At 36.6% G+C, this 27,427-nt stretch overlaps 1 protein-coding gene and 1 pseudogene across 3 annotated transcripts in view; both read right to left on the minus strand.

Moving 5' to 3' along the window:
* The window catches only part of FAF1 (Fas associated factor 1), a 483,547-nt gene that overhangs the window by 139,304 nt on the left and 316,816 nt on the right, over positions 1–27,427 (minus strand). For all 3 annotated transcript variants that reach the window (XM_087865864.1, XM_087865865.1, XM_045799577.2), the window contains 4 exons: positions 13,261–13,356; positions 5,825–5,951; positions 4,771–4,834; positions 3,714–3,795 (listed from right to left, as the gene is read on the minus strand). In XM_087865864.1, coding sequence (XP_087721990.1) covers positions 3,714–3,795; positions 4,771–4,834; positions 5,825–5,951; positions 13,261–13,356 — 369 coding nt within the window. The remainder of the gene's footprint in view (positions 1–3,713; positions 3,796–4,770; positions 4,835–5,824; positions 5,952–13,260; positions 13,357–27,427) is intronic.
* Positions 13,363–27,215, minus strand: LOC148109133 (serine/arginine-rich splicing factor 7 pseudogene; annotated as a pseudogene).

Raw genomic sequence — 27,427 nt, forward strand, 5'->3', positions numbered from 1 at the left:
TGAATGAAAGGGGAGAGATCACGACCAACACCAATGAAATAGGAAGGATCATCAGAAACTTTTATCAACAGCTTTATGCCAATAAATTAAACAACCTGGAAGAAATGGATGCCTTCCCGGAAACCTATAAACTACCAAGACTAAAACAGGAAGAAATTGATTATTTAAACAGACTGGTTAATTATGAAGAGATTGAAGCAGTGATCAAAAACCTCCCAAAAAACAAGACTCCAGGGCCTGATGGATTTCCCGGGGAATTGTACCAAACATTCAAAGAAGAAATAATACCTATTCTCCTGAAGCTGTTTCAAAAAATAGAAACAGAAGGAAAACTACCAAACTCATTCTATGAGGCCAGTATTACCTTGATCCCCAAACCAGGCAAAGACCCCATTAAAAAAAGAGAATTACAGACCGATATCCCTGATGAATATGGATGCCAAAATTCTGAACAAGATCCTAGCTAACAGGATCCAACAGTATATTAAAAGGATTATCCATTGTGACCAAGTGGGATTCATCCCTGGGATGTAAGGGTGGTTCAACATTCGCAAATCAATCAGTGTGATAGATCATATCAACGATCATATCAACAAGAAAAGAGTCAAGAACCATATGATGCTCTCAATCAATGCAGAAAAAGCATTTGACAAAATACAGCATTCTTTCCTGATTTTATCCCTTCAGATTTTAGGGATAGACGGTACATTCCTCAATTTCATAAAAACCATCCATGAAAAGCCTACAGCGAATATCATTATCAATGGGGAAAAGCAGAAAGCCTTTCCCTTAAGATCAGGAACACGACAAGGATTCCCACTCTCGCCATTATTGTTCAACATAATACTAGAAGTCCTAGCAACAGCAATCAGAAAACAAAAAAGAATAAAAGGTATTCAAATTGGCAAAGAAGAAGTCAAACTGTCTCTCTTCGCAGATGACATGATACTTTATATGGAAAACCCAAAGGACTCCACCCCCAAATTACTAGAGCTTATAGAGCAATTCAGTAATGTGGCGGGATACAAAATCAATGCTCAGCAATCAGTTGCATTTCTACACACGAACAATGAGACTGAAGAAAGAGAAATTAGGGAATCCATTCCATTTACAATAGCACCAAAAATCATATGTTATCTCAGAATTAACTTAACCAGAGAGGTAAAGGATCTATAGTCTAGAAACTAGAGAACACTGATGAAAGACACTGAAGAAGACACAAAAAGAAGGAAAAACATTCCATGCTCATGGATCGGAAGAATAAACATAGTTAAAATGTCTATGCTACCCAGAGCAATCTACACTTTCAACGCCATCCCGATCAAAATACCAATGACATTTTTCAAAGAGCTGGAACAAACAGCCTAAAATTTGTGTGGAACCAGAAAAGACCCCGAATCGCCAAGGAAATGTTGAAAAGGAAAAACAAAGCTGAGGGCATCACGTTGCCGGATTTCAAGCTATAGTGCAAAGCTGTGATCACAAAGACAGCATGGTAGTGGCACAAAAACAGACACATAGACCAATGGAACAGAATAGAGAACCCAGAAATGGACCCTCAGGTTTATGGTCAACTAATCTTTGATAAAGCAGGAAAAAACACCCAGTGGAAAAAAGACAGTCTCTTCAATAAATGGTGCTGGGAAAATTGGTCAGCTACATGCAAAAGAATGAAACTTGACCACTCTCTCACACCATACACAAAGATAAACTCCAAATGGATGAAAGACCTCAATGTGAGACAGGAATCCCTCAAAATCCTAGAGAACATAGGCAGCAACCTCTTTGACATCGGCCACAGCAACTTTTTTCATGACACATCTTCAAAGGCAAGAGAAACAAAAGAAAAAATGAACTTGTGGGACTTCATCAAGATAAAAAGCTTCTGCACAGCCAAGGAAACAGTCAAAAAAACTAAGAGGCAGCCCACGGAATGGGAGAAGATATTTGCAAATGACGCTACAGATAAAAGACTGGTATCCAAGATCTACAAAGAACTTCTCAAACTCAATAACAAGAAACAAATAATCAAATCAACAAATGGGCAGAAGATATGAACAGACACTTTTCCAATGATGACATACAAATGGCTAACACACACATGAAAAAAATGCTCAAAATCATTAGCCATCAGGGAAATTCAAATCAAAACCACACTGAGATACCACTTTACGCCAGTTAGAATGGCAAAAATGGACAAGGCAAGAAACAACAAATGTTGGAGAGGATGTGGAGAAAGGGGATCCCTCTTACACTGTTGGTGGGAATGCAAGTTGGTACAGCCACTTTGGAAAACAGTGTGGAGGTCCCTTAAAAAGTTAAAAATTGAGCTACCCTATGATCCAGCCATTGCACTACTGGGTATTTACCCCAAAGATACAGACGTAGTGAAGAGAAGGGCCATATGCACCCCAATGTTCATAGCAGCATTGTCCACAATAGTTAAATTGTGGAAGGAGCCGAGATGCCCTTCAACAGATGACTGGATTAAGAAGATGTGGTCCATATATGCAATGGAATATTACTCAGCCATCAGAAAGAACAATTACCCAACATTTGCAGCAACATGGATGGGACTGGAGGAGATTATGCTAAGTGAAATAAGTCAAGCAGAGAAAGACAATTATCATACGGTTTCCCTCATTTATGGAACATAAGAAATAGCAGGAAGATAGGTAAGAGAAGGAAGGGAAGAATGAAGGGGGGTAAACAGAAGGGGGAATGAACCATGAGAGACTATGGACTCTGGGAAACAAAGTGAGGGCTTCAGAGGGGAGGGGGGTGGGGGAATGGGATAGGCTGGTGATGGGTAGTAAGGAGGGCACGTATTGCATGGTGCACTGGGTGTTATATGCAAATAATGAATCATAGAACAACATTACATCAAAAACTAAGGATATGCTGTATGGTGACTAACATAACATAATAAAAAATTATTATAAAAATAATAATAATAAAAATTTTTTAAAAATAAATAAATATTTTAAAAAAGTTGACCAGGTAAAGGGCAGAATGAAGGCATTCCTTACAGTGGAGAAGCATGAACAAAGAGTAAGATTATGGGGAAACACAAAAGGTACATCACTGCCAGATTTATTAAGTGTAAGGTAGGGAACGGGAAGAGCTAAAGTTGTGCAGATAGGCAGGATCCAGATTACTGAGGTCTCCACTGCTGGGTCAACATACAAGCAGAGTGACTGCATAGATACTTCTTGCTGAAAATGTGCCTTCTGAAGTCTTGTTATAAATGCCAATCTACTTGACTTAAGATCACAATGCCAATTTCTATATTTTTGTTATCTAAAATGACTTTTGAGATAAAAATATTGCAGTTATTAGATATATACTATTAAATGGAATCATTTTGGGAAAAGACTTAAAGACAAGTCCTTTAGTAAGAACCTGTCAGTCACATTAACTGAAAAGAACATACACAGTAGCCTAGTCCCTTCTAAACATGTCTACCTTTCTTTTCCCCACAAAAAAAAACTGTTTCAGAGCCTGACAAGGCCATCTACAAGAGCCAGCAATACCCTATTATACTACTGCCCCTCTGAAATGGGCATCCTGGTGATGACTAGGCTGGTAGATGAACCACAAACAAAATCAAGTCTTCAATCTGAAAAAAACAGAAAACATTAAGCATTGCCCAAGGCCTGGTTGTATATCTATCGGTTGCACTTTTTAATCATAAAAGGTAAGATTGCACTTACATCTCGGGCTTTCACATAGAAGGCCTCTTGAAAAGCAGCTTCTAATGAGCCAATAAAAAATACAGGATGGCAGTCACCATATCTACAGGAAAAATTATGTCTATTAATTTAAATACATTTCAAATTTAGTTCAAAGTTTCACAAGTCTAATCAGCATCTTTTAAGTAAATGTTGGGACTAATGTCTCCTAACTGTAGACCAAACATTAAAACATTTCTTTAAAGGCTTGGGAATGAACTTCATTAATTCTTAGAATTCTTCTTGGCCTATAGTGATAATATTAAAAGACTGGAGTTTTAAGTACATCTAGCAAATGGATTTAATAAGTACTACAAAACCATGCCATTTATATGTAGCAATTCCTGGTTATCCACTTTCATAAGATTTTCCTTACAGTAACCTTAACTTTCCATTTTATTAGTTCATTTATTCTGGAAGTCCAACAGAGAGGGAAATAATTGTATCTTGCAAAGTTTCCAAATTATATTACATTAGAAAATAGAACTAAAGAGAAATACCATTTACACAAAAATTTAGGGTTAAATATTTAAATCCTCTTTACTTAAACACCTTATAAGAATCTCAAATGCATATAAAACATTTTATATTAGACCCTTAAAAGAAGAAATGTTAATAGTTCCAAAACAAAAATTAAAAGAAAAAATTCACTTACATTTAAAATTTTTAAATTATTTTTCAATTTAATATTATTTTAAAGGATATTTTGTTTACTCTAGGATATACCAAAAATTAGTATCCTATAACCTAGTCCTTTTGGGAATACAGTCAATATATCAATTAGTGACCCATTTATTTTGCTTCCGTAAAGATACAGGGATAAGATGATAAATACATCTCTGAAGTGGTATTAATGGCTTACTAGTTACCTGATATTGAATAGTATGTGTTAAACTCTCAGGACTATATAAACTGACAAATTTATCCTTTGAATACTTTACAGAGAAATTAAAGACAATCTATGATTAAAATTGCTCCAGGAAAATCACAGTAGCATTAAGAGAACATCAATTTTATATAGTTAATGTCCTAACCCTACCTTGAAGAAAACTCTGCTGTAAATTGTAATAAGGCATCTCCTTCATTTTCTGCGTTTTCTGGCACTAAAAAACAAACAAAAGAAAAAACAAAAACAAAAAAAACAAAACAAATAGACACAAAAAACAAACCACATAACATCTAATCCCACATATAAGAAATATATTTAATCAATAAAGAGGAAATAAAATTAAAATTTAGCTTCTGTGATATATTTGAGGAGACATTTTAACTTGACATACATTAGAAGATTTCATCAAACCTTAAAAAAGAACCTTGAAAAAATTCCAAGCTCATAAATTTTGGAAAGCCAACTGACACAATCCTGCTAAGCATTTCAAGTATGTGTCAGTCATCAATTAGGATTTCAGTGTTTTCTAAAATGACATCTTGTGAATAAATTATATAAAAAGGATCTCCAGTTATTTTAAAAATCTCATTTATAAGGAAGATGGTCAATTTTAAGTAAATATCACATCTATTTCTGCCCAACGGAGTTCCCTAACTTCACTGAGTAAATGAGCCATTTAAGGATTTATTTTAACGGTAATTTTGCATATAGTACTGTTTGTGATTCTACAGTATATATCTTGTAAAGTTAAAGAGAAGGAGATGGCACATTTAGTTTACTTTTTTTTTTTTTCCTTCCGAAGGTGGTACCAGTGAATGGAAAAAATAATATTACTATTCTTAAAACTGGTATCTCCACTAAGATGTGGGGAAACAAGTACAGTCACAGAAAATACAGCTATTTGTTTATTAACCTCTAGGTTTAAAGTAAAGAGAAAGACTCATAACTAATTATATACGTGAAACATAAGTTACACATTCCCTTGCATTTTTAATGAATTTTACTAAAGCACTGGGAATTGTTGAGCTTAATAAACCCAAAACTCAAGAGGCTCTGGTTCTAATGAATAATGTGCCTACTTGCTATATTTTCTCTCTCCAACCTGGAAAGTCAGTAAGAGATTTTTAAGTTCATTGTTCTTCATAAGTTTCTGCAGTAGAAAGTAGAATTATAGAGCTGGACCCAAAGAGCTATTAATACTCACTCATTGGAGATTTTCTCAGGGCAGATGATGCCATGCCGAATACTTCTCCATCATCCACACCAAATTCGGAAGCATCTTCAAAGTCATCTCCATCACTATCACTAACCATATGAACATCGGTGCTTTGCTATTTAAGAAAAGTCCTGATTAGTTTTATATTGACTTTAGGAAATCAAATTCCAAAATAAAAGTTATATAATCAGAGTAGGACATTAGTATTATAATAGTTTTATTAAATAAGAAGCCATTTGCTAGAGTAAAGCTTAATATTTTTCATTTTAAGGCTTACATATATTTGTAAACTTGCTGTGATACCCCAAGACTAAAGGTTAGAACCCAAGGGAAAATGAAGGATGCTTACAAACTCAATGAAGACAGGGACTTTTGTCTGTTTTATCCCTAGAACACAGTACACAATTAAGTGCTCAATAAATATTTGCTCAATAAATGAGGAGATGGGTATAATCAGAGAGGTCAAAGACAAAGCAAGCTATATGAGTCTTTTAAAAAGCTCACAGTAATCTCTATTTCAAACTTGCCACTTCCTTACTGCAATGGTTCTCAAATTTTTCATTAGTGGAATATAGTACACTATCCTCAGTGTTATTGGAGATAACATGAAATATACTATATAAAAGCTCTTTGTAAAGTACAGGCTTATATTAAATATGAGATGTGCTTCTATTCAATAAACACTTATTGAGAATTTACTACATGCTGGGCACTGATAAACATGCTACGTTTATTTTGTTTTTAGCAACATCAGTTGAGATTTAAAGTATTACAATTAAAAACATCAGCTTCAAAATATGAAGTAGGCTGCTGATCTCTAGGTAAGAATGGAATTTCAAAAATACTGAGATCTAAAACATCCAAACTGTGAATACGGACAAATATTTATGCCTTGGATCAGGAGGGGGTCCCAGCAAGGTACCTGGCTAAATGCCTATTTGTACTATGTTTAATAAATAAAGTCTACAAAGACTATTTAATACATGAAATTTCTATCTTTTAAAATATGGCACTATGTACTTAAGCAATGAAAATGGGGAAACTATTTGATCCCGGTCTATGCAGAAGAGCCTAACTTAGAGATAAATATTTGCCAGAAAAGCATTAAGAGGAACTTAGAATCAAAGACTCAAAAAACTTGGCTAGAGGAATGTTAGAGCTTAGCTAGTCATAAAAACCATAGATTTTAAGCTAGAAGGGATTTTAAAGATCTTCTTAGCAATGGTTTTTCAGCTTCTTTTCACAGGGTTACCTCTCTCCCCTGGCCCCAAGGCAAAATATGTAAAATTACAGTGCATACAATAGGCAAAAGTAAGGCCACTCTGGTTGATGCAGGGAGAGGGCAATGGGGAGTCTAACGCTCCTCCTGGGCTCGGCCTTTTCTTTCTCATATCCCTTTGATAATTGGGGTACCTTTGAAGGATCTCAGGACACTGTGGAACAATTTTTAAAACTACTGATCTAGCAAGTCTAACAGCTCCAAATGAAGATGCCAAGATATTTAGTCCATTTGACTCAGCTTAGCATTCCCTCCTTGGGCATAACCAAGCACTAATGCCCAGAATTGTAACATTTTCCCTCTTATCTGAAAGAAAGTCTTCCCAGGGGTTTGAACAGAGAAGATAATGAACAAGTACTTATTGGATGAGTAACAATGAATGGACCTTATCCTAAGCAGTCTATCTGCTATTCTGACTGCACCACTATTTCTCACAGATACCTTGGTTCTACTTACGATCCTAATCTTACTTTAGTGTTTTACTTTGTAGGGCAAGATCTCCTGATTTCAGCAATTCAACAGCTTAAAAATTCAAAAACCCATTCTCATTTCAAAGTAAGGGAGCCTCCTCTACAAAACAACACATCTACTAGGACCACTACTGTGCTTGAATCCCCTCTGTATTTTCAGGCATGCAAACATCTGGAGCACGAAGTTCCCTGAACTTTGAGGCATAGTTTCTTCAACAGATAAAGGCACAGGGTCTAAAAGGCACACTACATACTCTTGTAGGATACTTAGCCAGGTTCACAGGCTAGCGGAAAGAAACAAAGGTCCAGTATGATGAATCTTGTCACATTCTCTATCAGCTAAGCTATCATGTCAGCTTCACTTAGTCTTGCCTAACACTCACCTTTCCCTTTCAGAAGCACCAGGTTAAGAACGGTTGGAGGACACAGGGAAGAAAAAGAATGGTTCTACATATCATGTTTTTTTCTCACTCCTTTTACCTTACTCCCCCATATCTAGACGCCTTCTCCTAATCCAGTTTTCAATCAAATAATAGCTCCTTTCCAAAACAACAGAACTTTATATCATACTAGATAGTGATTTTAATTTCGTGCCTATGGAACTAACCCATTATTGATTTTATCTTCACGAAGTGTAGAGTTCCCAAATCTCTTAAGATCCAGAAAGCAAAATCCTACACCACCACCACCTTCAAAGGGAGTTATCTAAAAAGCCAATTTTGTTGAAAAAAGTATATTTCAAATATGAATTATTGAAGTATCTGCAAGAATGAGCTACTTAATTATGTATAAGGAACTCCCAATCTCTTCACATTTTCTTATCAGCCATCTAACAGGTTAGGAAAAGCTTTTTCTAAAAAATGAGATAAACAATCTTTTTTTCATTAATGTTTGCTGATGAGAATACATAATCTCTTGGTTCAGCCATGGCAGCCTTAAAATTCTTTGAATCCAGAGAAGTTATTTACTCAGAATTTGAAAAACAGCTAAAAAAAATTCATGATTCTATTTCGGCTGTTTATCGGCATTCATTTATTCCTATTATCATTTAACAAACATTTAAAAACCCCTAGTAAATGCCACACTGCCTGGACCTGTGTGAAAGATACAGTCTATACTCTCTTAAGGAACACTATATAATATATACAGATAATTATAATATCTAGTGATAAGTGTTATGACAGGTTAAATTCAGAGAACATTTAATGCATGGGGAATGGTAAAAATCAGAGCAAACTTCCTAGAAGAGAAAGAACCAAACTGTTTGAGACAAAATTTAGACTCATATATACTCGGCACTAAGGCAAGCTTATAACCGAAGCAGATGTTCCTTCCACCAACTACTTATCAAAGCAACAGGTTAAAAGTTAGGGATACAGAGATAGATAACACATGGTTCAGGCCTTCAAGAAATTCCCATTCTAAAGGAAGACATAAAAATATACTTATTTGAGGGGAGGGGGTGGGGGACTGGGATAGGCCGGTGATGGGTATTAAGGAGGGCACACATTGCATGGTGCACTGGGTGTTACACACAAATAATGAATCATGGAACACTACATCAAAAACTAAGGATATACCGTATGGTGACTAACATAACATAATAAAAATTATTATTAAAAAATATATTTATTTGAATAGTCAAAAGGAAAGGGTCATAAAAATCACAATATATCAGTTCATTCGGGACAGTTTCAAAGAACAGTAGGTCCCTCAGTGATTAGAACGAACAGTTTTTGGCTTGGATTGACAGTGATCATTAATATGGGTGAGGAACTAGGTTTCTGGGGAGATATGGTAAGTTCAGTTTTGTACAGAGTGAATCTGCAGTGGGCATTCAGAAGGAAGTGTTCAGAAGTAACCCGATTACTATTTAGCTTGTCTGCCAGTGGTGCAATACCACATACTAACAGTAGGACCACAGCAGACAAGCTAAATACTTGTCTCACCAAGTTTTAGAAATTGAAATACAAATTTTTGGCAATTATCTGTGTTCAATTTCATTTTATTAGGTCTAAGATCTTTATGCAAAGACTTTGCTTTGTTCACAGCCATATTCCTGACACTTAGATCAGTACCAGGCATGGACGGGCATGCAATCAGAACTTACTGAATGAATACTGAATGAATCTTTTCTATCACTTGAACCAAAACCTAGGTATCATTCTTATCGCTTCCTTTTCTTCCTCCCACAGATCCTATCAGTCACCAGTTCTATTGATTCTCCCTCCAAAATACTTCCTGAACCCATATCCTTCTCTATTTTGACAAATGATGTTCTAGTTCGGGATCTCATTATCCTTTAACTGTGCGAGTACAACAGATTCATATCTGATTTCTCTGCCTCCAGTCTTGCTTCCCTTACATCTAGCTTCTGCACAGCAGCAAAGTACTCTTCTCTAAAATGTGTATTTGGGGAAAGAAAATCATTTGTCACTTAAAAGCCTTCTATGGCTGCCCACAGTTCAAGTTCCCAACTTAACTGTAAGACCTATTCACCTTCACCTCATCTCTTATCTTTGTCTCCCACTTTATTTTGCATGAACACCAAGCTGCACTCATCTCTGTGCATATACTAAATCAGATCATGCTGTTTCCTTTGAATGAAATCCTATTTCCATGTTTCTTCATTTGGCTGACTGTGCCTCATTCTTCATAAGTTGATTTGGATATAAATTCCTATAGTCTTTCTTCCTCCTCTTCCCCCCAATTTTTTCTCTTCCTCCTCCCCCTCCCCTTCTTCTTCTTTTTAAAAAAATACTCACTCACCAATATTTATTTTGTGGTTGGTATGTGCCAGGTACTACACTAGGTGTTAGGGCTACAGAGGTGCATAAGGCAGACACGGCTTTTGCTTGCATAAGGGTTATGCCTTCAACTCCCACATTTGTGCCCTCGTACCTTGTGCTTGCTCAATTTTATCATTATATAATATGAAACTACCAGTTTATATTCATCTGACTGGCACATAGTGAGCATTCAACAGATGTTTCCTTAACTGAAGTTATTATCTAATTAACTAGCATCTACTACATTTGAAGTTTTGTTTTGTTTTAATTCTTGGGGCATTCCCCTTTCTCTTCCACTATCAACTGAGGATTGGACAATTCTCAAGAAGCCTAGGTCTATGGGTCCCTACCCTGTCCCACCCAAGCAGCTGGAGAAAGGAGAAGGTATTAGCTAGGAACCCAGATAGGGAAAGATCATTAAAAGGGGACTCAGGAGCAAGGGAAGTTGCAGGACCAGAAGGAGGATGTAAGAAACAAAAGATCCGTAGCTAGAGGACACAGAACTATAATCCATAAAATTCAAAGCTTAAACTTAACTACTGGTCTCAAATATCTTCTTCCTAACTCAAGGCTTCAGACAATCAATAGAAAAATGGTAATTGTCCTGAAACCTGAAATCATGTAGGAGAAGGGTTAAAAGGAGAAAAAAAAAAAAAAAAAAAAGCAGAACCACTGGGTGGAAGCTACAAGGACACAGGTTCCAGTTTAATGTAAGGAATGTATCAACAGACAGAGCTGCTCAACAATGGGACTGGCTGCCTTGTTATTGGAGATAAAACAGTCTATTTTGAGGGGATATTTTGAGTGAGTTCTTTTAGCATACAGACTGTGGTCCTAATGATGGGCACCCAGAAGACATTAAATGCTTAAATGAATGAGGGATGAATGGATAGAAGAGCGGAAATCAAATTTTAAAAATCCCTTCCAGTTGTGTAACTCCATGACAGCATGAAAGCCCCAGTCACACTTGCCCATTTCTCATCAGCCCCCGAAAAAGGTGATATTTACAGCTAGCCAGGGAAGGAAAAATAACGGTTTCATCCCAGATAATCACATTTTAGGATGTTCCCAAGACTGTGGCTCTTTTAGTTTAGCAAAGCCTCCCAACTCCACTCTACCTTCTTGTCTAACCTAAAGAGTATTCCAGCCTCATAAACACTCTTTCTTACTCTATAGCACTGACTTCTTTTTGCTGAAGGGACCACCCAAATACATATAATGGTGAGAGTGAGAGAAGGAAATAAAATGAAGTGAAACAGATATCTGTCACCTTTCAGAGCACAGAATTAAAAGTTTTGGGTGGAGCTAGATGGCCGCCTTTTAATGTAGCAGATTTATCCATTACAGGGTTGAAGCACAACCTACTTTAGCATTAGAAACACAATGACACACTAGAAAGAAGTATTTCAATAAATTATTTCTGGTAGTTTCTGCCAAGCAGTGAAACTCAATATCATGTTTTCTTTCATGAGGATTAGTGAGATAAAATGCTGAATAAAATGGTGTGGGCTCTTTAAAGGAAATTAACATTTTTAGAGCCCTAAGAAACCAGTACAGTAATATTTGTAGCAGGGGAAAACCCTTTTTTCTTCGTGGATTTCTAAAAAAATGTAAACACCAGAATTGCAAATTATCATTTTCACAGGATGATCATGGACTAGAATGTAACTTATGCAGTCCCATTTCTCTTTCACGTATTTAAGTGATATAAATATATATTCAGAGGATGGCTGGAGAGGTCCTGTGGCAGCTTCCATAATGAGTGTCCAAAATACAGTCAGTTTATTGGGGCGCCTGGGTGGCACAGCGGTTGGGCGTCTGCCTTTGGCTCGGCGTGATCCCGGCGTTACGGGATCGAGCCCCACATCAGGCTCCTCTGCTATGAGCCTGCTTCTTCCTCTCCCACTCCCCCTGCTTGTGTTCCCTCTCTCGCTGGCTGTCTCTATCTCTGTCGAATACATAAATAAAATCTTTAAAAAAAAATACAGTCAGTTTAAATAAAAATTCACAACCATATTTTATGTAGAATGTAAATGGAAAAAAGTTTTATTGGACAGAAAAACACTGAGGTGAATAACGTGTTTCTGTGCTATTTAGTTATGACCTCTGTCACATACACTTTTTAAGTCATGGTGATGACTTTTCTTTAGCACACAGTAGGAGCTCAATAAATGCTTTTTAACAGATACATTGTAATGTCCAAGCTATCTCTCCCATTCCCTTATAATCAAAGTCATCATAGTTGGACATAGAGTCTTATTTGTAGCCATGGAAAAGATACTGCCTTTTAACATTGTTCAGACCCACAAAGACACACACAGGTACATCCCATACACAACCATGTTCAATCTTATCTGTTCTTCTTCTCTGTTCCTATAGCACTCTGTGTGCTATCACTGCTTTTATTACAGTTTGCCATTATTATTAGTTCATTAATCTGTCACCTTTGATTCTGAGCACCTTGGTGTAGATACACTGTTATTCATCTTTGTTACTTAGTATCAAGCACAATACCGGCCTCATAGAAGGTATTCCAACTCAATGAGTTAAAGGACCTTCAGGATCAGTCTTGATAAATGTACTCAATTATACAGTTGGCAACGAAGAAAATCCTTTGTCAACCTGTCAATTCTAAGTAAAACTCATTTCAACCAATCCACCTGAATTCTGTCTGTTGAAACATGAAACTTATTGACCAAGAAGGAGCACATTAGCAATAAACTCGCATGAAAAGTTTCTGCCTTCAAGAATTTACTGAGATTTTATTCACGCTACATTAACTTTATCTATTCACTGCTGTGGAGATAAAAAAAAAAGAGTAGGAAGTGGGCAGGTAGGTGAAGGACAGGCCTCCTATTCACTGAAAAGCTTGGCAAATGGGCTTACCTCTTCGGACTGCTCCCGGGTCTGCACAGGTGAAGATCTTCTGCCCACTGTAAGTCGATGGCAGGGATAAGACAGCCCTGATTCAGCAAGACACATCTACAAAAAGAAAAATCCACCATTCGTAAACAAAATGAGTCCATGTCTCACAAAAGCCCCCTGTGATATTTTCTAGATTTCTTTTTTTTAAAGATTTTGAGAGAGAGAGAGCATTTGCACATGAGCAGAGGGAGGGGCAGAGGCGAGGGAGAAGCGGGCTCCCTACTGAGCAGGGAGCCAGCCCACGGGGCTCTATCCCAGGACCCTAGGATCATGACCTGAGCCAAAGACAGACACTTACCAGACTGAGCCACCCACTTGCCCCAATATTTTCCAGATTTCTGAAGTTAGATTAGAAAGTTCACTCTAGTAGCCCAGGTATTATGTTACCAGGAAGCGTCTGAAAATCCGAAAATTTTCCATATATGGCATATTACAATAGTCAAGGCTATTTTTTTTTTTTTTCCGCTTAAATAACAGAAATTTATTTTCTCACAGTCCTGGAGGTCGAAAGTCTGAGATCAAGATGTAGGGAGGGTTGGTTTCTTTTTTTTCTCTAATCTGCTATTTTTTAAATTTTATTAAGTTTTTCTGAAAAAGATTTTACTTATTTGAGAGCGAGTGAGAGAGAGAGCAGGAGTCGGGGAGGGGGGGGAGGCAATGGGAGAGGGAGAAGCAGACTCCTGAGATCACGACCTGAGCTGAAGGCAGACACCTAACCAACTGAGCTACCCAGGCACCCCTCTTTTATTTTTAATATTTATTTTTTTTCTAGTTAGAAACATTTCATTTAAATGTGCCAGATAAAACCCCACATTTTCAGACCACAGAATGTTAATACATTCAACAAAAATTTATGTTATCTTATTGCTGTGAATTTACAGAGTTATAATCCAGATCCATTTTGACTGGATGATTGAAATAATCTTCCTAGGTTAGGCTTTACAGACATCACGAATCCCTTATAATAATGTAAACGAAATAACTTTTCCCTAAAAGGTGAACTTGAGAACTTCACTCTTTCAGGACTTGCACTTCTTTGCAGACTTCCTGATGGGGAATGACTTCTTTTTGGAGGTGGAGATCTGGACTTTGGCTGCTTCTTGGTAGTGAAACAGACCTGGATCTTGACCTTGACCTCAGCGGGGATCTTGACTCTTTTATAGAACCAGACCTAGATCTTCTGTGTGAAGCTGATCTTGAAAAAGACACAGATCTTGATGGTCAAGGAGAGGCTGATCTTGACCTCCTTTCCCTGCTCCTGCTACATGAGCAAGAGTATCGCCTACCTCTGGATCTTAAATGTGATCTAGACTGTGACCTGCCTCTCCTCTGCAGGCTGCAACAATGACAATCATAAGCATAATGTCCCTTTTCGCCACACTCATAGCATTTATCACTGGGATCAAAGGAACATTGGGCAGGTGGTCTACTAATACCAGATGTCCAACGTGTGTCTATTGATAATTCAACTCTCACTCAGGAACCACAAATCACTCTCCCATCCAGGCCTCGCACTGCATCTTCTGCATGTCTAGGATCTTCAAATTCCACAAAGGCAAATCCTGGGGGATTTTTCACAATCCACACATTTCTTAAGGGACCATAATAACTGATAGCCCTTTCTAACTCTCTTCTGCTGACACTGGTTCCCAGATTACCAACATACACCTTGGTTTTCTCCTCCATACCACCTGAAAGCTGATACGATGCCTGGCCTGCTTGCAGTGCCCAGGCAGTGAGTAATACAAAAGCTGCAACACTGACTCAATCATCAATGGTCCCGGCGGTCTTAAGTTTTTATTTTAATTCCAGCACAGTCAACATATACAGTGTTGTATTAATTTTAGGTGTACAACATTGTGATTCAACAATTCCATATATCACCCAGTGCTTATCACAGTAAGTACACTCCTAATCCCCATCACCTATTTCACCCATCCCCCCATCCACCTCCCCTCTGATAACCATCAGTTTGTTCTCTATCACTAAGAGTCTGTTTCTTGGTTTGTCTATTTTTTCTTCTATTCTCATTTGTTTCTTAAATTCCACATAAGAGTGAAATCATATGGTATGTCTTTCTCTGACTGACTTATTTCACTTAGCATGTAGCTCCATCCATGTCAGTGCAAATGGCAAGATTTCATTCTCTTTTATGGCTGAATAATAGTTCATTGTATATATATGCCACCTCTTCTTTATCCACTCATCGATCAATGGACACTTGGGCTGCTTCCATAATTTGGCTATTGTAAATAATGCTGCTATAAACATTGGGGTGCATGTATCTCTTTGAATTAGTATTTTTGTATTCTTTGGGTAAATACCCAGTTGGGCAATTGCTGGATCCTAGCGTAGTTCTATTTTTAACTTTTTAAGGAAACTTTATATTGTTTTCCAGACTGGCTGCACCAGCTTGCATTCCCACCAACAGTGCAAGAGGGTTCCCCTTTCTCCACATCCTCACCAACACTTGTTGTTTCTTGTGTTTTAGATCTTAGCTATTCTGACAGGTGTGAGATGATCTCTCATTGTGGTTTGCATTCTCATTTCCCTGATGATGAGTGATGCTGAGCATCTTTTCATGTGTCTGTCGGCGATTTGAATGTCTTCTTTGGAGAAATGTCTGTTCATGTCTTCTGCCCATTTTTTAATTGGATTATTTGTTTTTGGGGTGTTGAGCTGTATTAAGTTCTTTATATGTTTTGGATACTAATCCTTTATTGGATATGTCATTTGAAAATACCTTCTCCCCTTCAGTAGGTTGCCTTTTAATTTTGTTGATTATTTCCTTTGCTCTGTAGAAGCTTTTTATTTTGATGTAGTCTAAAGTTTATTTTCAGTAAAGGCTATTTTTCATAAGACAGAAGACTAGTGCTCCAGGAAACTGTAACAGGCCTAAAATAAAGATAATCATATATGTATATCCACACACCCCCCACCACCAGTGTGTCTGTTACTTTTGCAATTAGAATAACACTTCAGTTTACTAATTCCCAGGGAAGCACTCTGTAAATCTTTTTTGAAGGATACCCTGGAATAGTGCTTGCTGAAGGCATTAAAAAGAAAAGTTTCTACAGATGGTAACAATGTCATTTATATTTTAATCATATTAATCCACAATATCAGATTGTTATAGCTTGGGAATCTACAATCTATGTAAAGCACCTAGCACAGTACCTGGCACACATTCAGTTAACAAGGTTAATTTTTATTACCATTATGATTTATTACCCAAAGAATCTGCCTAGTTTAGCCAACACAATTAAAGCCAAATATATTTACTTCTACTGAAGTTTTTAGTGGGTCAGATATTAAATAACTAATTTGAGGTTTAAATTAAATTTGGGAAAATGTGAGCAAATATGAGTACATATCACTTTTGTCTATCTAAAGGAATTAAAACAATATTAAATAGCCAAAAGAGGGTGTTTTTCTTTGGTGTTCATGAAATGACCATTTGTGTATTTAATGTAATGATGATATCATGTTTTCTGTATTATTATTATTAGAAATAAAATAGTGTCTCCATTAGCACACTGAAAACACTTTTAGTAACTTTTGGGGAGGTGTGAATTAAATTGATATATGAGGAAACCCAAATATCTGTAAATTCATAGAGACCAACCAAGGACACAATAGTGGGTTGGTCATAACTACAATTCAAACATGTGTTATAATCAAGCTAATTATCTGAAGACAAATATTGGAATGAAAAAAGGCAAATGTCACATGAATACACAGGTATTTTCAATCATGTGAGGTGTGTTCTGTCATATAGATTATACTGATAAAAATTATTTGTATTTTGATTATTTTTTCTTTAGTCTGGTTAGAGGTTTTTAAAATTTTTTTTTTAAATTGGGGTATAACCTTTGCCACTTTAATCATTTAATTTTATTTATGTTTAAAGTAATTGTTATGTCCGATGTGGGGCTCGAACTCACCACCCTGCAATCAAGAGTCCCATGCTCTACTAACTGAGCCAGCCAGGTGCCCCGTGGTTAGAGGTTTTTGTTAGTTTGTTTTGGCATTGTCTCTTACAAATGCTAGAAAACCTGATTAAAAATAATAAATTTTAAGAGCAAAACCATTATCAATCCTGTCATTCTATTCAGTCGTATTCATCAACATTTGTCACAATTGGCTCAATTTATTTTATTTCAGTACAAACAAAAGCAAAGCTAATTTGGATAAGAAACACAGGCTAAATTTCAAGTCATGTTACTTTCACAATATTTTTCATTAAAAAAAAAGTCCTCCTCCCCCACCCTAAAATCCTCTGGTAGTGAAACAATAATGATGGTAAATGTGACTGACAATCAGAAGCAGTGTAGTATAATGGAAAGAGACTTGGACCAGGAGCCAGAAAAATCTCAATTCAAGTACTTCCCAGCCTCCTGCACTTCGGGAAATAATTTCTCTATTCTACTCCAGAATTTTCCATTTATTGAGGTGAATAATCCCTGCCTTAAATACCTCAATGGACTTTTGAAAGGGTTAAATGTATTAAGGTAAGTAAAAGCTGGCTTTGAAACTACTAAATAGGCAGAAGACCTGTTATCATTCCGATGATCATTATTTTTAGGACCTGGAGAAAAGAAATGATGATTAGATTCTACTGTGACTACCTCTGCATAACAGCCTAACCATGTGTAAACTAAAAGACATGCTTTAGGAGGAGCTGGAGAAAAGTGCTCATTAGAAGTACACAGTACTACAGATGGGCTGGCTCCTCAATGGGCTCGTCTCCACAGTTTTCAACATTAACCTTCCCCAGAGCCACTAATAATTCCTGAAGAGGAGAGTGGCCAACACTTTCTCCTTAGCCTACAGCTGACAAAGTGGGCCTCTGCATCACCCTATTTCAGATCCCACTAATCACAATACACTGAGGAGTTAAAGGGTCAGAAACTTCTGAGTAACTATATGCCCAGTGTGGATTAAATAGAAGTCTGTCCTAAAGCAACATATATACCAGTTGGAAAGACAAAAGATGCACATAGGAACAGGCACAGAAAAAGGAATACAGGGGAGTAAAGATGGGGCAGTCTCTGCAGGGCTAGCAACTCCTTGGAAGGGACAATAGTTACACGGACAGTGACTGCAATAATTTAGGGCTAAAGTAAATGTTTGGTGGGACTCATAACCTAAATTTACATAAGAGATGTGAAGTCAAAAGGCTGAAGTTCTAGGCTGGCTGGAATCACTCAACTGTCCAATGACTATGGACAAAAATCACTTAGAATTTCTGTATTTCAGCTTTCTTATTTAGAGAAAGAATGGTATAATAGAATCTGTCCTTAATTTACAAAATAGGGTAATACAATCTGTTCTCTCTCACAGAGTTGGTATGAAGATCCAATGAGATTGAGATAATGTATGTGAAACCAAATTGTTATAGAATTTTAAATGATCGATACTATTATCACTGGGGTATTTATTTTGCAAGGAATTGGAAAAAAAGATTAGGGCTGCAGGTTTATTTGACTTTATCATTGAAGGGGGTTACCTTAAAATTTTAAATTTGCATACATTATACTAGTTAATTAACCTATACATAATGGTAATCTCTCAATCACAAGATTGCTTTAACCTAATATAATGAAGAACTGTGACTCATTTGCAAAATTTATTTCAAGGCTTTATTCAGTTTTTTTCCTGCCCATATTAGACTGTAATTCTCTGACTCTCCATCATCGCAGATGCAGAGATTCAAAACAGACTCACAAATTCAAAATGAAGTCAAGCCAAAATTCCTTTATTATTTAATTCTATACCTTTAAATAAATAAAGCACATCTGAGAGTATAATCTTCTGAATGCTTAGGGATGGGGAAAGGCTGGGCTAAAAGAATTTTCATGCCTAAAAATCTCACTGGCTATTATATGTATTAAATAGGTCGTGGGTTTAATTAAATTAACCTATTATATATATATAAAACACACACACACATATATAATATATATAAATGGGTTATGTTGTTGAAAGGCATGGGAGTTATACATATATATTTATTTATGAAGACTTCCTTTTCTTAAAGAGTAATTTTAGGTTTACAACAAAATTGAGAAGAAAGTAGAGATTTCTCCTATACTCCCTGCCCCCAAACCGGCACAGTCAAGGATAAACCTACGTTGACACATCGTAATTATTCAAAGTCCATAGTTTACATTAGGGTTCACTCTTGGTGTTGTACATTTATTATGTTTGGAAAAAGGTATAATGACATTTATCCATTGTATAATATCATACAGAGTATTTTCATCACTCTAAAAATCCTCTGTGCTCTGACTATTCATCTCCACCTCCCCTCACTGCCCTTGGCAACCACTGATCTTCTTCCTGTCTCCATAGTTTTGTCTTTTCCAGAATGTCATTCCAAATTGGTCTCTTTCAATTAGTAATAGGCATTTAAAGTTCATCCATGTCTTTTCATGGCTTAAAATCTCATTTCTTCTTAGTATCGAATGATATTCCATTATCCGGATGTACCTCAGTTTGTTTATCCATTCACCTACTGAAGGAGGTCTTGGTTGCTTCCAGGTTATGGCAATTATGAATAAAGCTGCTATAAACATCTGCATGTAGGTTTCTGTATGGAACTAAATTTACAACTCCTTTGGGTAAACAGCAAGAAGCACAACTACTAGATCATATGGTAAGAGTATGTTTAGTTTTCTAAGAAACCACCAAATTGTATTCCAAAATGGCTGTAATACTTTGCATCCCTACCAATAGTGAATGAGAGTTCCCATTGCTCCACAATCTGACCAGCATTTGGTGGTGTCAGTGGTCTGGAATCTGGTCATTTAATAGGTGTTCTTCGTTTGTTTGTTTGTTTGTTTTGTTTTAAGTGGGGTGTAGGAGCAGAGGAAGAGGGAGAGAATTTTTTTAAAGATTTTATTTATTTGAGAGAGAGACAGAGAGAGCACAAGCTGGGGGAGGGGCAGAGGCAGAGAGACAGGGACAAGCAGACTTCCTGCTGAGCAGGGAGCCTGATGCAGGGCTTGATCCCAGGACCCTGAGATCATGACCTGAGCCAGAGTCAGATGCTTAACTGACTGAGCCATCCAGTCACCCCAGGACAGAGAGAATCTTAGGCAGGCTCCATGTCCAGCATGGAGCCTGATGTGGCTCCATTTCACAACCCTGAGATCATGATCTGAGCCAAAATCAAGAGTCAGATGCTTAAAAGACTGAGCTACCCAGGCACCCCTTAATAGGTAGTTTTTAAATTTGCATTTCCCTGATGACATATGATATGGAGCATCTTTTCATATGCTTATTTGCCATCTGTATATCTTTGGTAACAATGTCTGTTAAGGTCTTTGGCTCATTTTTTAATTGGGTTGTTCATTTTCTTATTAAGTTTTAAGAGTTCCTTGTATATTGTAGATAAAGATCCCTTCTCAGATGTATCTTTTGTAGATCTTTTTACCAGTTTGTGGCTTATCTTCTGATTCTCTTGAAAGCAAGGACTTCTAAAGTCTGAGTGTCTTGAGTTCAAATTCACTTCTGGTAGTTATTGTTCTATTATATACTCCAATCAATAGTTCATATTTCAAACCTCAGCTTCTTCTATAAAAATGGGTAATATTTCCTTTCCTAAAAGGCTTTCTGTAAGATAGCTTAAACGAGAATAAATATGCCAAATAGTAGATATCCCATTAGTTAGTAAATACTCTTAAGGGCTATTTGAAGTCTTGTTTTTTCGTTTTTTTCTTATAGAAAGTACTTAGTATTTTCTTAGGAACATACTAACTACGCCAATGATTCTCAAAATGTGGTTTATAGACACAGGGTTCTTGAGACCCTTTAAGGGGTTCCACAAGGTCAAAATCATTTTCATAATAATACTTAGATGGTATTTGACTCTTTCACTGCTTTTACACTGATAGTGCAAAAAGCAGTGGTGGGCAAAATTGTTAGGACCTTAGCACAAATCAAGGTAGTAAGAGCAAACTGTGTGAAAGAGTCCACTGCCATGTACTCCCTGTAAAAATGTTGGTTTAACTTAAGAATGTTCCTGCTGAATCAGGAAAAAATATTACTTTTAATTAAACTTGACTCTTCAGTACATCTCTTTTAATATTCTCTATATGACAAATGGGAAGTATGCATAAAACTCCTGCTGCATGATGAAGTATGATGGTTGTGTTGAGGAAAAAGCACTTATGTAATTGACTTGTGTGCTGAATGAACTACTTTTTTCATAGAACACTATTATTACTGAAATGACTGGCAAACAAACTATGGTTATTTGGATTTAAGTATTTGACAGGATTTTCTTCCAAAATGAATTAAGTAAGCCTGCTACTTTAAGGAACAGGTCTGGGAGTATCAACTGCCCATGACAAAATTTGAGTTTTCAAGTAAAAATTAAAATTTTGGAAAATTTATCAGCCACCATAAATGTAACAGCTTCCTAATGCTTAAAGACTTTCCTTTCCTTTTTTTCTTCTTTTTAAGATTTTTAAAAGTAATCTCTACACCCAACATGGGGCTTGAACACACAATTCTGAGATCAAGAGTTGCACGCTCCATGGGGTGCCTGGGTGGCTCAGTTGTTAAGCACCTGCCTTCGGCTCAGGGCGTGATCCCGGAGTCTTGGGATCGAGCCGCGCATAGGGCTCCTCCACTGGGAGCCTGCTTCTTCCTCTCCCACTCCCCCTGCTTGTGTTCCCTCTCTCACTGGCTGTCTTTCTCTCTGTCAAATAAATAAATAAATAAAATCTTAAAAAAAAAAAAAAGAGTTGCACGCTCCACCAACTGAACCAGCCAGGCACCCCCTTAAAGACTTTTCTGATGAGATCAGTGGTGATATTAACAGGTTATTTTTTAAATATCATATAATAGAATAGGTAAACGTTAGAAAATCTGCATAACTCAGAGGACCAATACTCTCCAAATGAACAATGAATGCATGATGTTATAAAATTATGCACTGGTAAAGGATCTATTTAAAGTGCAAGACAGACCAATGGATCTTATTGTAACAAAGTACAAAAAGTATACTGATATGGTTGCAGATTCCACATCAAAACTAACATTTAGAAAACTATCACTTTGAGTTCTGGTTTAGTATCAAAGAATAATATCCACAATGATCTGAAAAGACTATTAAAATATTCCTCCCTGAGAGCAACCCACATGAATGACCTCTCAGATCTCTTTTAGCTCTTATGAACTATGATCTTAACACATCACTAAGAAGATTCAGTTCAGTCACCTGCAGGATCCTTGCCCTGCATGTGATACACTTAGTAACACAACCTAAAAATTATAAAACTATAGCTTCACTATTTGTATCTTTTTTTAAATAACTTTTTATTATATTATGTTAGTCACCATACAGTACATCCCTAGTTTTTTATATAAAGTTCCATGATTCATTACTTGTGTATAACACCCAGTGCACCATGCAATACGTGCCCTCCTTAACACCCATCACCGGCCTATCTTTTTAAAAAAGATTTTACTTACTTATTTGAAGAGAGAGAGAGAGAGCGCACGCATGCACATGAGTAGGGGGAGGGGCAGAGGGAGAAGCAGACTCCCTGCTAAAGCAGGGAGCCCAATGCAGGGCTCAATTCTGGGACCCTGGGATCATGACCTGAGCTGAAGGCAGACGCTTAACTGACTGAGCCACCCAGGTGCCCCATATATCTTTTAAAAATTAGTTTGTAAAATACAATTACCTTGTGTGTGTGTTATTTTTTAAAAGATTTTATTTATTTATTTGATAGATAGAGAAAGCAAGCAGGCAGAGCTGGAGCAGAGGGAGATGAGAAGCAGGCTCCCTGCTGAGCAGAGAGCCTGATATGGGGCTCCATACCAGGACCCGGGGATCATGATCTGAGCCTAGGGCAGACGCTTAACTGATTGAGCCACCCAGGCACTCCACCTTGTGTTTTAAAAAATAATATTAATGTAAGAAAAACTTTTAAAACCATATTTCAAGCTTATCACCATCCTGACAAGGCAGCAGCATAATTAGTTCCATCTAGGTTTGGGAGTCTTACTGGGCATCAGCACTGAATATAATCATTGTAGTACAATGAAGATACACACATATATCACTGAGTATTACTTTATTGAGGTATAACTGACCTACAATAGATTATACACATTTTGAAATATGTAATTTGATATGGTTTGAAATACATATACAAATACCCATGAAATCACTCAGTAGTTTTAAAAATATTTTAATAATAATTGCTATTATTGAGAGCTTAATATATACAGTATTATGTGTGTGCTTTATATGCATTACTCCACTTAATTGTCACAATAACCCTGCTTGATAGGTATTATTATAATCCCCATTTTAAAGACAAGGATACTGAGCCTTACTTAGATCAAGAAGCTTGCCTAAGGTCACACAGCTACTGAGTAGTGAGCCAAAACTCAAACTCAGAAAGATTTATCTCAGAGGCATTTAGAAATAATTCAATCAAACAACTATTAAGGCCCTACTATCTGTTGTCTGAGGGACTGATAAACAATAATTATTTTCTTTGGCTTAATCAAAATAGCTACTCCTGGATACCATCAATTTGTCAGGTACTATATTTTAAGTGTCTACCGTATATGACAATCCTGCAAATTAGGATAAACATGATTGCATAGATCACAAAACAGACTCGGAGGGGTAGAATAACTTGTCTAAGATTAATTAACTACTAAGTGGCAAACCAGATTTTATTCCAAAAGCATGGAATTTTAACTACATCACACATTTCTGACCAACCCAAAGCTTTTTATGAATAAGAAGCCCTGAAGATAACTGCTGGATCACCCCTTTAAAATTTTCAGATGCTCACTGTTGAGCTAGACAGATTAAAGTAGTTAGAAGCCAAACTGAATCATGAGGCTGAAGTTTCATTTACTGCCAACAAGAGTGCAAATCAAATCCAAGCATTTTTTTTTAAAATCACTTATGTGCTAGAAAAGTCACAGAGCTTTAATTTGTGGCAGGTTGAAGCAAGCTTATTAAGAATGTTAGTTACCAAGTGCACATCCACTTGTCTGGACTAGCCCACTGCCACATTCTTGTAGCAGGGTTAAATAGCAGTTTAGTCACCTCGTAAAAAAAGAAAAAAAAGCACACTGTTAAAAAGGAAGTGACTAATAATAATCTGGAACCAACGGAATGGAATATTATAAGACATGTGGAGGTCAAGATCAATTAATCTATAAAACTCCTGTGTCAACAGCTCAAAAACTGTGTTCTCTCCCTGGCCTTGCTGTATTAGAGTCCTCAACTGATTTGGCAAGTTGGTAAGGTTTAATGAAATAAACACCAACAGTAGCAAATTGTGAGGCTTTCTGCTGTATACAAAAACAAGAATGCTATCACACAACCAAGCAGAGTTGAAAGAAACAAGGATGGCTGCTATAGATGGCTTTATTTTAGACTCATAGGTATTAGAGTTGGAAAGGTCTTTGAATTCATCACTTGCTGATATCCCAACAAGGAGACCACAGATTGATTGATTGATTATTTATTTATTTATTTATTTATTTATTAAAGAAGGCGCCACACCCAGCGTGGAACCCAATGCGGGGCTTGAACTCATGTGAGATCAAGAGTTGAACGCTTAACCCACTGAGCCACCCAAGCACCCCAGAGACCAAAGATCTTTAAGTCTTAGCTGAGTTAAGTGCTGCCGCCACACTATTTCCACCAAGCATCCCCCGCTCCATTCAAAGCTAGTAATGGGACTCTCTTGAGAGTTTATCACCAGCCTACTCTTAAGCATCTTCTATCAGTAGCCCCATCATCTCTAACAGATTCCAAATGAAAGGTAGTTTCTTCTCACAAGAAGATCTAGTCTAATACTACTATTTAAGAGGAAACTTAGATATAGAGAGGTAAAGTTGTTTGCCCCAAGTCACAGCTTAATGATAGCACAAGCATGTTCTCTTTTTTTAAAGATTTTATTTATTTGTTTGAGAGAGAGAGAGATCTAGAGAGAGAGAGAGCATGAGCAGGGGGGAGGCGCAGAGAGAGAGAGGGAGAAGCACACTCCCCGCTGAGCAGGGAGCCGGATGCAGGACTCAATTCCAGGACCCTGGGATCATGACCCGAGGCGAAGGCAGACATTTAACCGACGGAGCCACCCAGGTGCCCTCTCTTGACTTTTAACCTATTCTTCAAAGATGTTATAGCTAGGTGCAAAATACTATATTTTGTTTTAATTATCCCAAATTTTTAAAAAATAATTTTTAGGAAATATATATGAGATAATTTAAAATGCTCCTGACTTGTTTTTTTGTTTCTTTCTTTTAATCTAACAGACATATGAAAAGATGTTCAACATGATTAATCATCAGAGAAATTCAAATCAAAACCACAATGAGATACCATCTCACACCAGTCAGAATGGCTAGTATCAAAAAGACAAAAAATAACGTGTTGTCAAGGAAGTGGAGAAAAGGGAACCCTTGCGCATTTTTGATGGTACAGCTACTATGGAAAACAGTATGGAGTTTCCACAAAAAAAAAAAACTAAACTGAAAACAGAAATACCTTATGATCTAGTAATTCCACTTCTGGGTATTTTTACCCAAAGAAAATGAAAACACTAATTTGAAAAGATATAGGCACCTCAATGTTTATTGGAGCATTATTTACAATAGCCAAGATATGGAAGCAACTTAAGTATCCCTTGATAGGTGGATAGTTAAAAGAGATGTGGTAAAAGTACATACAATGGAATATTAGTCATAAAATAGAATGAAATCTTGCCATTTGCAACATGAATGCGCCAGAGGGTATTACACTAAGTGAAATAAATCAGACAGAGGAGGACAAGTACTGTATGACTTCACTTATACGTGGAATCTAAAAAACAAAACAAAGGAACAAACAATGACAAACAGATTCGTAAATATAGAGAACAAACTAGTGGCTGCCAGAAGGGAGGGGAGTGAGGAGATGCCTGAAATGGGTGAGGAGGATAAAGAGGTACAAACCTCAGTTATAAAATAAATAAATCACAGGGATGAAAAGTATGGCATAGGGAATATAGTCAATAATACTGTAATAACTTTGTATGGTGAAAGACAGTAACTACACTTATCATGGTGAGCATTTTGTAATGTACATAATTGTACACCTGAAACTAATATAATATTAAATGTCAACTATACTTCAATTAAAATAAAAAAACAAAAAAAAAGGAATTTCAAATAAAAAATGATTTGAGACTGATCTTTGAGGAAATGATTGTCAAAATAAATAGCATTTCCTAATGCAATGGTATGCAGAAATGCCTTAGTGAAGCAATGTATTTGTGGCATTACTGGACAACCACAGTCTCAACTGTAAGCTATCTAAGCTGGGCATCTTCTTGGGTCCTCAGTGAACATTTGCAGAGGACAATTTTCAATTAAAAAAACAACTGCATTATAATATTTTTTATTATTTTGGTTCAATTTAACCAATAGTTAGTGTCATAAGTTACATGTGAATGAATATTCCCAAGATGTGAACTGTAGCTTTGACAAGTTATACATTCTACATGACATACTTTAGACTTTTTGTACAAAGAATAAATTTATTAAAAGTTTTGAAAATATTTAAAAAAATATGTTGGGATTCTTGAAAACAAGGAGAATCACCTGATGATACTTTTCCACATTATAACTGCCCACCTTCATACTTCCCTGCACTGGTCCAACATTATCCAGCATTCTATCAAAGAGAGGTTGCTCCACACAAAAGTTTTCTTTTTTAAAGTCTTTTACTGCATCCCAGCTCCTAAAACTAGACGACACCATAAGGGGGTAAAGATTTACCCACTGCAGTAGAATTAACAAAATTTCTAAAAAGATATGCTTCTATAAAACTAAATATATAGTCAATAAAAACATTCTTGCATTTTATTATTTGATTCTAGTGAGTACACTAGACGAGCTTCTGAAGTACTTCAGAATACTAGAGTACTTCTGAACAATAAGTTATATAAGAATATAGCCCTATTAGACCAGCCTAACGCTGCCTGGCATAATTTCTCTCATACCTATTTAGTGAGAATGGTTAGATTTACCTCTATAAAGATACTAGCTCAGGCAGGCAGACTAGTTATTATTTGCAAGACAACTTTAAGCCAAAGAAGCT

The sequence above is a fragment of the Ursus americanus genome, chromosome 12, assembly GCF_024610735.1.
Source record: "Ursus americanus isolate L20-20 chromosome 12, mUrsAme1.1.p, whole genome shotgun sequence".
Lineage (NCBI taxonomy): Eukaryota > Metazoa > Chordata > Mammalia > Carnivora > Ursidae > Ursus > Ursus americanus.